Source organism: Triticum dicoccoides, chromosome 7B (genome assembly GCF_002162155.2).
Source record: "Triticum dicoccoides isolate Atlit2015 ecotype Zavitan chromosome 7B, WEW_v2.0, whole genome shotgun sequence".
In the NCBI taxonomy this organism is placed as follows: Eukaryota; Viridiplantae; Streptophyta; class Magnoliopsida; order Poales; family Poaceae; genus Triticum; species Triticum dicoccoides.
The window spans coordinates 229,087,127-229,100,761 of NC_041393.1; the positions used below are offsets into that span (position 1 = coordinate 229,087,127).

General features: G+C 43.6%; 1 protein-coding gene across 1 annotated transcript; it reads right to left on the reverse strand.

Moving 5' to 3' along the window:
* Nucleotides 1-4,104: 4,104 nt before the first annotated feature.
* On the reverse strand, nt 4,105-9,691 carry LOC119338835 (ubiquitin carboxyl-terminal hydrolase 16-like). The gene is made up of 4 exons (XM_037611055.1): nt 9,537-9,691; nt 7,012-9,038; nt 5,491-6,502; nt 4,105-4,601 (listed from the first exon to the last, which is right to left on the reverse strand). The coding sequence occupies exons 1-4, from the start codon at nt 9,689-9,691 to the stop codon at nt 4,340-4,342; spliced, it is 3,456 nt and encodes a 1,151-aa protein (XP_037466952.1). The 3' UTR covers nt 4,105-4,339.
* Between the last annotated feature and the right edge of the window lie 3,944 nt (nt 9,692-13,635).

The following is a 13,635-nucleotide window of genomic DNA, read 5'->3' on the forward strand; positions in this document are numbered from 1 at the left end:
GTCCACGAAGGGCTCCACCCACAAAGGGTCCATGAAGAAGCAACCTTGTCTATCCCACCATGGCTATCGTCCATGAAGGACTTGCCTCACTCTCGTAGATCTTCATGAAGTAGGCGATCTCCTTGCCCCTACAAACTTCTTGGTTCAACTCCGCATCATGTCGAAGGCTCCCAAGCGACACCTAATCAATCTAGGAGACACCACTCACCAAAAGATAATAGATGGTGTGATGATGATGAATTCCTTGCTCTTGTGCTTCAAATGATAGTCTCCCCAACACTCAACTCTCTCTCACACACACAGATTTGGCTATGGTGGAAGAAGGATTTTAGTGGAAAGCAACTTGGGAAAGGCTAGAAATCAAGGTTCAAGTGGTAGGAATGGAATCTCTTGATCTCAACACATGAGTAGGTGGTTCCCTCTAAGAAAATGAGTAGTGGAAGTGTAGGCACATTCTGATGGCTCTCTTACTAAGTAAGAGGGGGTGGAGGGGTATATATAGCCTCCACACAAAATCCAACCATTACACACCTTTGACTCAACTCGGTGGCATCGATTAGAATTCTCGGTGGCACTGACCTGTGTAAAAGATATGAATGTTGGGAGTGTTAGTGGGATCGACTGGACACATCTCGGAGGGACCGATGTGGAATGGCAAAGGCAAACCTCATTTCGGTGGCACCGATTGCATCAACTCAGCAGAATCGAAGTGAATCAATAAGGCAACGGAAAGGTTGGCAAGCCATCTCGGTAGCACCAATTGCAGAACTCGGTAAGGCCGAAATAATTGCAACAGGTTACAAAAGGTTTGGCAAGCCATCTCGGTGGGACCGGCTGCAAAACTCGATAAGACCCAAATAATTGCAATAAGTTATAGAGAGTTGGCAAGCCATCCTGGTGGGACCGAGAACCATATCGATGACTCTGATTTGTTAGGGTTTGGCTATGGCAGTGTCCAGATGAACTTGGTGGGTCCGGATAGGTATGTTTTGGTGGGACCGAGTTGGAATGTAGGGTTTTGGACAGATTTGGATAGAGAAAGTGGCTGAGGGTTTTGGAGCAATGTCACTAAGCACTTGAGAAAACTGATCATTATCAAACCCTCATCCCCTTTTAATAGTATTGGCTTTCCTATGGACTCAATATGATGTTGGATCACTTAACCAAAAATGTAGAGTCTTGAGCTTTTGCCAATCCATGTCCTTAGCATTTTGAGGGGTCCACAATCACTAGTCCTTGCCATGCCAATCATTGAACTTCCTGAATTCTATGACTTGAAAGGCTATTAGTTCAATGAGATATATATGTTGTTATGAATTACCAAAACCACACGGGGATTAGCTTCACTTTTAGGACTCTTCTGTATGGCAGATCTTCTAATCTGGAGTGCGCCACACATTGGTCGTGGTATCCAACTGCCGCAAACGCGCTAGATTATATATAGTGCAATGGAATTATGTAATGTAATGATAATTCATAGGTAATGACCTTTAATTAGGTAATATAATGTGATTTCATCTGTAATGTAGTTAGGTAATATCATGTGATTTCATATGCAATGCATTTTTGTAATGTAATGTGATGCAACACAATTTTTGATACCAACACTCTGGATAGTGTTGACGTATGTCTAACGCCAACAATAACATATTTATCTCAGGCGTGGCCCACACATGCCTGTAGTAAAACATTACCGCCGACGTTGGAAGCAAACGCCGCTAGTGAGACTTATCACTGGTGTTATACTACCGGCGTCTAGGATCTGCGCCGGTAACCAAGTTTTTGGAACACGGCTACTTGGCTTTTTCCTACTAGTGTGGTGAGGGAGAGCCTTCTTCCTGTCAAAAAGATAGTCGTTTCTTGCTTTCCAAAGGCACCACATAAAATTGAGAATGTTTGAAGCAGAAGCATGTGGACGATTCATGTTAAGCAAAGCCAGAATAATGTTGCGCATATTGGAATGATTCTGAACTAAAACATCTGATCTAATATACCAAGGATGGCAGTACAATGCTGCTCTAGCAAAATCACAAAGAACAGAGGTGTATCTCATTCTCCTGTTGGCCACATCTGCAACAAAATTCAAAAATATGTATAGAAAAGCGGCCAACCCTCAAACCTATGGGAAGAACTTACTGAAGATGCCTCCAAGCAAAATTTTGGACTCTGGGAATCATAAGCTTTTGCTTCCAAATCATCTTGAGGAGATTTTTAACCTGCAAGGAAACTTAAGAAGGGGAATTCCTAGGATTGGCATGAATATCCCGCAAACATAATTTTTAAGTGGATTTGGAAGAACAAATTCCATTAGGAGTAAGATCCAAGCATGACATGTCAGGGCAATCTTCATTAATAATCTCAGTTTGGATAGTAGCAGCCGCTAAAGGCTGCTGAAAGAGAGAGCGAATGAGATTATTGTTCTAGACTTTCTGTCCCGGGAGCCAAAGATCTTTAACAAGAGAAGGATATTTGTATCCAGGACTCTGAATAATGAGTTGATCATGAACCGTAGCCCAATGAGAACACAAAGGAGTACTCCAGAGAGAGATATTCCCTTGAGTGATTTGGTAGAAAGAATGAGCTTTGAGCTTAGAAATCATTTTGAAAATGGAGGACCAGAATGCTGATTTGGGAGTGTTTGGAGTTGTAGTCCAAATGGAGGCATCATGAAAATATTTGGATTTAAGCACAAGGTGTAAATGAGAAGAGGGGGCTTTAGCAAGTCTCCAAGAAGCTGCACGAATCATACTTTCATTACGGCTTGCAAATTCCTTATACCAAGCTCTAAGACAAAGGCTTCTATAGAATTATTTTCTCTAATTCATTTGCACCAAAAATTCATAATAATAGCAGTGAGTTTGGCTATAAATTTATTGCAAAATGTTAGTCATGTAGTACACAGGAATAGCAGAGAAAACAGATCTAATCAGCTCAAGCCTAGCAGCATCAGAGAGTATATTAGCTTTGTAAGCAGGCAACTTGTCTATAAATTTATCCAAAACAAAATTATAAGCAGCAACTTTTTTTTTGCAGGGAGAAAAAAGAGGATGGCCTAAATGAGTGAAAGTATTGTCCATGTTAGAAACAGAAAAACTTTATGGTAGCTTGGTTCTATGTGTATCGACTCTATCGTAGCTTCGGAGATTGCCACTCCACGTCTGACCCGTTTTGGTCTCGTTCAGTTTGCCCGCCTAACGTATTGGCTCGGTTTCATCTGCCAAGCAATAACTTATGTGTCTGACAGCTTCACTATCGCTGATGACTAGTAGTTGTTGTCTCTATGTAGTAGTTGACCTTTGTTAAGCTTCGCCGACCAATCGGTTCCTGATTGCCTCTTTCTTGTGATTTGAATAAAATGTAACAATTCCAACTAAGAGAAACAGTAGCAATGACAGGCGAAGCCGCTCCTATGATGGGTTGGAAAATGCAAAATGGCAGTTGACTGTAGATTTCGTTTTCCCGTGGATTCAGACTTACTAGACTCGCTACTCGGATACACATAATCCACGCGTCCAGAATAGGTCGAGAACAATCAACAACTGTTATTAATTGGATATGTTCCATGTTTTCCACTGTCCTGCACAGTCAATGTTGTTCTTTTTTCTCAATATGTAAAGGACAGATGATGGAGAAATAGACGTGTTTCTCATGGACAGAGAACTGGTTATAAACAAGTGTGAACATCTGGGAAATACACTTTGGTTCCTGGTTGTAGATACACCCTATATGAGTTTTTTTTTAATAATTCAACAAAAAGTCAAAACAGGTAAGAACTATTTTTAGAATAAACTTGACTTACTTTTGCACTACTATATAAATTTTCACGGAAAAAAACAACGTTGACTTCACACCGAAAAAAAGAAATTTATTTACTATTATAGGTCACTATTCACACTATTTTGGCCAAAAAATTGTCTTTTCTTGAAAAGAAGTCAAAGGGGGGTTTTCTTTTTGTGAAACTTTTCTCACATGTACAATGGAAGGTCAAGTTTATTTCAAAAATATTTTCAGAATTATTTGACTTTTTGTTGACTTACTAAAAAGAATCCATATAGGGTGTATATGTCCCCATAGACCAAATGTCCGCCTCCGTGAACATCTGCCTAACAACACTAGCCGAATTCTTTCCAGTTGACTACCCTGCAATCAATTCGCAACAAAAAGGAAAAAGACTACCCTGCAATGTACATGCTGCAACCAATGCAAAATCTTGCAATGACTCAGCCAAAGCAACAAAATTGGACGTGATGACGACTCTATGTATCTATCTACACTTGGCAATTGCCATGCTTGCTATAATCAAACTTGTGCATCCTTTCTCATTGTCCATCTGGTCTGGTTAGTTGGTGGCTAGGCTCCCAGATATACCATGGTCATCCATCCTCTCATAGAAAAGCATGTACGCCTCGCACCCGAGAACTTCTTGTAGGGGGACTTCCTTGATGTCGCGATCGCTTGCGCAAACCCATGAGGAAGAACCACTGCTCTGCTCCTTGCGACCTGCCCTCACATAAGCAACGTAGTGCCCTATACTCAAGGCGTGGCCACGGTGCTCAATGACACCAACTAGACGATAGCTGGAGTTACCTTTGTCCTCGGAACTGAAGAGTAAAAAAAAGTAGTAATAAACAGCTAGATCAGATGCAAGGAAACTGAAGATTAAGCTGGAATACCAACAATGCAATGTCTTTCTTCAAACAACAAACTGGACATTTGTTAACAAGAAAGCTCTATCAGATTAACAAAACAATATGGTGTATCTCAAGTGACTGATTACATACTTACTAATTATAACTATTAGAAATAAAGGCTCATACTAATTCTCAACAGGTCATTCAAAGATGTTAGGTTTGTATATATATGATATCCATCCAATTGCAAGTCTAAAACCAGAACTATACTTAACAATCCAAACTTCAAACAGATTTTATACACTACACCAAGGTGATGATAATATAATCATAACTTGGTCAGTGATACTGATACACTGCCAAGGTGAATAGAGTTTATACTCAACAGCCTGGACATCTGATACATATTGCAATATGGTATCCTATACTAAAAAAGAAATATTAACAGTTTCAATCAATGGCACAGGGTTCTGGTGACGGTCCATATCAGGCTGTCAGTACACACTCAAATTAAGCTGATGCCTTCAGACGATTCAGTCAAGCTTGCAATTATCGTGTCCTGACAAGTACGAAATGCTAGTCTGAACCAAGAAAAAAATTGTAGTCTGAACCTGAACCTATAAAATAGTTTACAAACTTACATATAAATTCCTGAAGTCTGACATATATTTTGTGTTCAAAACCTTCATTTCTGTAACCTGCAATGCCTATTTTTGTAGAGAAGGAATACTCCTAAAGCTTTGTAGAAGCAAACTATGACACAAAATAGTTGCTGGATTTCTAAAGGTAAGGACTTAATGGAATAGGCATAAAAGAACAGTCTTATAAATTGCTGTATAGAACTATCAGAAGTCGGTACCTGGGGTCCATGAACGGTCCTGCATGAAGAATCTCTTTAAAGCTCACATGTCCTCTCACTTTAGAAAGAGCATTGGTGAATCTCTTCAGTTGAATGGTTAACACAGGTGGCAGCTTAGTAATCAATTGTATTTGAAAACCACCAGTCTCATATTTCTGCTCAATTCGGTTTTCTTCCACTTGTAGCGCACTATGATCATCCAGCTTTACCGGCTTCCCACTGCCTAGATTTTGGTCGCCGGTATCCTGACTATCCTGGGCACTCAGCAGGTCAGTCTGCTTATCAGTTGGAAAGGAACTAGGTGCAGCTTCCTGACCAACTTCGTGACTTTCAGATTTTTTATTGGTAGTGCTGCAAGAGGCCGAGTTCTTTTCATCATAGCTCATCCCTGAAGTGATTTCTTCACTAATTCTGTCTTCAGAAAGAATAACTTGGTGATGTGCATCTGAACCATGTGTTTGTCTACTTGGAGAGGTGTAATGTACCGACAAGCTATTCAAATCATTAGATCGCTCACTTGGGCATGTTTTCCTGTCTGATAATTCAGTCTGGTCTCCTTCAACTGTTGGGTTTACATTGGTACTTGCTATCATCGGTTCACCATTTTCACTTCCATTTGTTCTCGGCAGCTCAACAACCTTGGAACAGTTATCACATTTCCATCCCATCGGACAATAGCAAAGAAGTGTCAAGCAGTCCTCGAGTGATGCAACAGAGTTCATATGTACTGCCTCATCATCAGTAATATCACTGCTCTGAGCTCTCCCCTTGTCTTCTGTAGTAAATTCTACTGAGTAAGTGTTCTCCTTGGCTTCTATATCAACAAGTGGAGGTGGACCAGTATCTTCTGGACCGTGAGGATCTACTATTGATTCATCCATTCGTTCAGTGTCATCAAACAAGTTAGGAATGAAATCAAGAACTTTTATTGGCACTTCAATGATCTCTCGTGGGACATCATTTTTCTGAGTCTGCAAACGACCGTGTGCAACATCCTCCACTTCAGTAGAATCTGCAGATTCAAGCATACAGGTATTTAGTTTCATCAGCATTGGCAAGATTATGCAACCTGAAACCCTCATCCTTTGCACATTTAAGAATCTTTATCCACCACGTTCTAAGCTCTCTTTTTTCGACAATATCCACAAACGCTTAAGTTAACCAACCATTTTTAGTAACACTTATTTTATGAAGGTAAGGACTCAAGACCCTGAGCTATCTTCAAATGTCAATTTAAACTACGACACTATACCAAACACTTTTTTCATGCTAAGACTGTTGAAACATCCAGCCCAATTTTTCGTAGCCACCCCGAACGCTTTGCTGCTACTTTTTAATGCATATGTAAAATGTCCTTAACAATTTTCTCTACTTAGCTATTACCGGAGCTCCATACCGGAAAGTGTCATCTGTTCTGTGTTCAGAAAAATAGCTAGCTGGTACTAGATCTCACTATACCACACCTGTGGGCCTGATCCACATTATATGTTTTAAGTTAGCTAGAGGAGCACATAGACTTACCAACTTGCAAAGGCTTGGGTGTTTTCTCTATGGCCTCATTTCCAAATTCTGAACCAGGAAACTGAGAATCACCGCCTTCAGCAATTGTTTGAATCTTTTCTCCATCAGTCTTGTCGGTTTGTTGGAATAGTTCCTTACGAGACTTCGTCGGAGATCCACGGCTTCTGGTCATTGGTGGTAACGTAACACTTCTGGCTGGACAATCCTTTGATGGCAGCGCCAGTTGGAGCTCATCGAATTGCAGACCCAAAACTGATTTAGTTGGGCAACTTATGCAGTATAAGGTCTGACGCAACCAGCCCCCAAAAATGGAATTGCCAATTGCACGAAACTCAGCGCCCCCATGCAATTTGTTTAGGTCCTTTGTCTCCTCTTCCAAAGCACTGCGCAAAGATGTAAGAAACTCTTGGCTATCCTGCATAAGAGAGCCCTTGAACTGCGGATTAAATACCCGCATATCTTTCAATAGCATCTCTGGATCCAGCGCGCGTCTGGCATCATTTGTGCTGCTTGTCTCCACAAACAATTGCTTCAGGTGCAGACCAATTCTCCCCAGCCAAGCACCCGGTCCTAAAATCGTTGTCCTCAGCTCACCGAGCGCAAGGAGACACTGCAGCAGTGCATTCATGTAGCATGTGTTTCCAAGATTTGGCAACCCTCTGATAACACAGCCATTTCCATTAGAGTACCCAGACGCATCATCGCCGGTCACTATTGCCCACAAATCCTTTGTATAACTCTCGGCCACTGTTCCCCACTCATCCCATCCATTGCTGGCTGACATTGCCCGCTCATCCCTTTTATTTCTGGCCACAGTTGCCCACTCATCATCGCTCAGCTTGTCCTGACCGAGCTTCAGAACGTGCCCACACTCGAAGCAGTAGCCCTTATACGGTTCATTGTACCACAGAGCAACCCAATGGTAGTCCCTGGTGGCGTGCCAGCGGGCGTGTCCCTGCGGATTTTCCATGTCCCCATTATCCCCGGTGCAGAAAGTAGAGGTGCACTCCGTGCACACCATCAACCCAGCAGCAGCTCCCCTCCAGGTGCAGGTGGTAGTGCATGGGAAATGCTCGCACTCTGGGGGCTTCTCGGCGGTCTTGATATCACGCACCATATCATCCAGCTCCTCCCTGTCCTTGAACAAGTGCTCGCATGACCCGATGTCGTATGTGCAGTCGCTGGTCTCCTCCGCTTCCCCCGTCGATGGCGACTCGCTCGACAACACCAATGCCTCGGACGCAGGCAGGTCCAGGTGCGGATATTTCTGAGTGTTCTCAGCCGCAGACGCAAGCAGCAGAAGGTCCATGGGCGGGGGTTTCTGCGGGTTCTCGGCCCCCGTCTCGCACCCTTCCTTTGCAATGCTGGCCATTGTTCCCCAGCCATCCTTTGCAACGCCGGCCATTGTTCCCCAGCCATCCTTTGCAACGCTATCCCCCGGCATTTGCTGATCCTTTTCGTTTCTGGCCGCCACTGCATAGTCATCTTCGCTCCAGTCACTGAGTCTCATGGGGTGTGCACACAAGAAGCAGTATCCCAAATTCGGTTCATCGCACCACTGAGCAACCCAATGCTGGTGCTCGCCAGCGTGCCAGCGGGCGTGTCCCTGCGGATTTTCTATGTCCACCGGCCACCCAGAGCAGAAGAAATAGGCGCACTCTATGCACTTCATCATCCCTTGGTCGTCCTCACTGGCTCCCTTCCAGGTCGTCTTGCAATTACGACGCTGGCACTTCCGAGGCTCCTTGAGGACCTTGTTTGCGACCTTGAGATCATGTACCACCATATCCAGATCGGAAAGTATGTGGTCGCACCGCCCGCTGTCGACAGTACTGTCGCTGCTGGTTGCCGCCTCCGCTTCCTCGGATGATGGCCACTCGCTCCACCCCGTCGGAGACGCAGACGCGGCGCTGCGTCCAGGACCAGCCGCGGCCAGCGGGTCCAGGCGCGGCGACTTCTGCGGGCTGTCGGACGCCTCCTCCGCCCTCTCCCTCTTCTCCTCTACCATCACGCCTGTCGCCTGGAAACTAGTAAGAAACAACGAGGATGAGTACAGTGAATTCTGAACCCCAAAAATCACGGACTAGAGATTGAACCAGACTTGAGATGACTAGAAAAAACTCCATCAAGAAGCCAGCAAAACCAAAAATCCCAGCAACCATCAAGGGTTAGCGGCGCCAATAACTTTCCTGAAGCGAAAATCCCGAAAAATCGGAGAACGAGAGAAAAAAAAAAACTCCACTAACAAGACGAGAGGAAATCGAACATTCCGGTAGCGAACATCAAGAGCTTCGCAGCTTACAGCGGAAAAGCAACCGGGAACGCCGGCGGAGCGGAGGACAAGGAAAACTCCGCCGTCAAGACATGAAGAACCCGAGCATTCCGTCGGAGAAACACACAAGAGCAGCGGCGCGGATCCGATTCGGGAACCGAGAGAAACCCACCAGCAACACGCGATCAAGCAGGCAGGCAAGCACGCGCGCACCCAGCGACGCGGAATTAGGCGGGGAGGAGACGAGGCTTACCAGGAGGCGGCGAGGGAAGAGGACTCGACCGAGCAGAGCAGCGGCGTGGGCAGCGAGGCGGCGAAAGGGAGGGAGGCGATTTCGCTGGTCGGGGGACGGTGGCGCCGGGGCGGGTTTGGTGGGCTGGGAGCTGGGTGACGAACTGTTGCGGCCATGCGTACCACCGGAATGGATTTTATCTCGGGGGTTACGCAAAATTCTGAGGCCCTGCCCGGCCCGGTATGTGGGTGTGATGGACCGTGGTTTCGGTTTTCGAGCACAGAACTTGGGGCTTGATCCCAAAAAAATACACTTTGGGCCAACAAATACAATGAGCAAATTTCTCCACAAAATATGATAAGCATTTTCTTTTGCTAAAAAAATATATATAAAAAAATCTGATAAGCATTTTCTCAAATAAAATCTGATAAGCAAATACTACACTCCAAATCAAATGTGATAAGCAAATCTGTTTCTACAACCCGAATATCCATTTCGGCTCCTGAGCTCATCTGATCTCGGTGAACAGTAAAATCAAAACAAATACTAAAAAAAATCATATTCCTGACTTTTTTTTAAATATTCTAGTGTGTTAGGTCCGTGCGAAATTTCAATTCATCTTGACATGTGAGCTGCTCTCAGCAAAAATAAAAAATTCTGTCCCGAACAGTGCAAAATAGTAAACTTTTTCACAGACCCAAATTTTGTTTGTTTTTTTTTGCTGAGAGTTGCTCAGATATCCAAATGAGCTGAAATTTAGCATGAACCTCACGCACTAGACCATCTTCTATGCAAAATTTATTTTGGATTTTTCTAGTATTTCTTTTGATTTTATTGTCCATGCGCAGGAGCAGATGAGCTCGGGAGCCATTTAGCCGCCTTCTCTACAACCTCTCTTCCCTATAGTACTTAAAACCCATTTCTATATCCCACAAGTTACCCAATATCATGAGATGGCACATATAAACTGAGTTAATATACCCTTGGGCCTGTTTGTTATTTTAATTTCCATCTAAGGTGTTCTTGTATGGTTTATGGACTTCACAAAAAGGAAAAAAAGAGTGCTTTTAGCCTTACTTCCAACTGTATCGGAAGAGGAGATAGATTTGGGTACAAGTGGCTAGCAAATATAGAGGGGGGATAAAGATTATACCTCCAAAATTAAAGCTAATGTAGACAATATGTAATGACATATCCTCTTGTGCATCATCATCGATTATTGGTGACACTTGTGACAACCGATCATGTCACTATCCACAACATAGTTACTGGTGACGACCGATCATGTCACTATCCACGACATAGTTTTCTTCACAAGACTAATAGTCTACAACATAGTAATTGAGGTTCGAACATATCTGTCTAGTAGTTCTTGATCACATTCTTCGAATCATTGGCTAAACATGCTCGAAGTCCACTCTTATGGACACATGTAGGACCTTGAAGTATGTCTAGAGGGGGGTGATTAGACTACTTGACCAATTAAAAACTTAACCTTTTCCCAATTTTAGACTTTGGCAGATTTTAGCTATCTTTGGACAAGTCAAGCAATCTTCACACAATTCAAGCAAGCATGCAAAGAGTATATGAGCAGCGGAATTTAAAGCATGCAACTTGCAAGAATGTAAAGGAAAGGGTTTGGAGGATTCAAACGCAATTGGAGAAATAGATATTTTTGTCGTGGTTCTGATAGGTGGTGCTATCGTACATCCACATTGATGGAGACTTTAACCCATGAAGGGTAACGGTTGCACGAGTTTACGGAGGGCTCCACCCACGAAGGGTTCACGAAGAAGCAACCTTGTCTATCCCACCATGGCCGTCGCCCACGAAGGACTTGCCTCACTAGTGGTAGATCTTCACGAAGTAGGCGATCTCCTTGCCTTTACAAACTCCTTGGTTCAACTCCACAATCTTGTCGGAGGCTCCCAAGTGACACCTAGCCAACCTAGGAGACACCACTCTCCAAGAAGTAACAAATGGTGCGTTGATGATGAACTCCTTGCTCTTGTGCTTCAAATGATAGTCTCCCCAACACTCAACTCTCTCTCATAGGATTTGGATCTGGTGGAAAGAAGATTTGAGTGGAAAGCAACTTGGGGAAGGCTAGAGATCAAGATTCATATGGTAGGAATGGAATATCTTGGCCTCAACACATGAGTAGGTGGTTCTCTCTTAGAACTAGTAAGTTGGAAGTGTAGGTTTGTTCTGATGGCTCTCTCCACGAATGAAGAGGAGGTGGAGGGGTATATATAGCCTCCACACAAAATCTAACCGTTCTACACAATTTACCAAACTTGGTGGGACCGAATCAACAAACTCGGTCGGACCGATTCAGTAAACCTAGTGACTGTTAGGATTTTTAGTGGGACCGACATGCAACTCGGTAAGACCGATATGGTTAGGGTTAGGGCATAACGTAATCTTGGTGAGACCGATTACACAAACTCGGTGAGACCGATTTTCGTAATTAGCTAACCAAAGAGTTGGTCAGGTAAACTCAGTGGGAGCGATTCGCTCTTTTCGGTGAGACCGAAATGTTACAAAAGGGAAACAGAGAGTTTATATTGCAATCTCGGTGGGACCGATCGCTCACTTCGGTTAGACCGAAACGTGACGAAGGGGAACAGAGAGATTTCAATACCATCTCGGTGAGACCGAGATCCCTATCGGTGAGACCGATTTGCCTAGGGTTTGTGGCAGTGTGGCTATGACATTTGAACTCGGTGGCGCCGGATAGAAAGAATCGGTAGCACCGATTTTGACTTTGGGTTTAGGTCATATGTGGATGTGAGAAAGTAGTTGAGGGTTTTTGGAGCATATCACTAAGCACTTGAAGCAAGAGGCTCATTAAGCAACACCTCATCCCTCCTTGATAGTATTGGCTTTTCCTATAGACTCAATGTGATCTTGGATCACTAAAATGTAAAATGTAGAGTCTTGAGCTTCTGAGCTGGAGCCAATCCTTTGTCTTTAATATTTTGAGGGATCCACTTTCATCATCCATGCCATGCCATTCATTGAGCTTTCCTAAAATATTTGTCTTGGAATAGCATTAGCTCAATGAGCTATATGTTGTTATGAATTACCAAAACCACCTAGGGATAGTTGCACTTTCAATCTCCCCCTTTTTGGTAATTGATGACAACATATAGATCAAAGCTTCGACAAATGATAATAAGATTGGAAAACATCGTCGCTTTGATAAGTATGTGATAAGCAAGAGCTCCCCCTAAATTTGTGCATAGTTTAAGATTTGCTTTGGACTGCAAATGCACAAGGAATTAGGCTCATGGGTTACTCTTCCATGTCACATACATCTTGGTGGAGCGCTGAAAATAATAAAGATTGAATACATGCACTCATCACCAAGCAAAGTGAATGATCATATAAGGATAAGTAAGATAATGTCATCCAACAAGCATAAATGTAGCATATGATCAACCACATGATCATCAAGTATCACACAGACATAGAGTATCTCAAACAAGAAAATAAAGTTTAACCACCAAAGCAAGAGAGAACAAAAAGCAACACTCTCTCTCGAAGCCTATGATCTATACATTTTTCTCCCCCTTTGGAAACAAGTTACCAAAAAGTTCATAGAAAATGCATAGTACTAGATCGACTCTCAGGCTTGATCTTCAGGTGGTGGTGTAGATAGAACGCCAAGGACGAAAGCATTAGTTGATGTAGATGGAGCTGGAGGTGTGGGTGATGAAGCTGGTTGCATTGGAGCTGTAGGAGCTGTAGCTGGTGCAGATGAAGTGGCTCTGGTGTCTGTCACTGGCACTGCAGCTGATCTCTGAGCTCTAGGCACTCTGGCAAATGCATCTATGGTTGTCTTGCCTTTCCTCTCCTCCATGTCATCTTGAAGCTGCTCAACAACAGACTGGATCTCAGTCACCTTCACATCTAAATTGTAGAACTTCTGCTCCATGATCCTCTCCAGGCTCTCCTGGTTTTGAGTCAAGGTGGCCAGCCCCTTCTCAATCCTCAGAGTGGATGCGATCAAGTAGCCTAGTTGATCCTGTTTGCTTTTCAGAAAGTACTGAGATGCCTCTTCCATTGTTGGCACCTTGGTAGCCTTCTATGTCCTTGCCTTCTCCTTCTTGGCTTG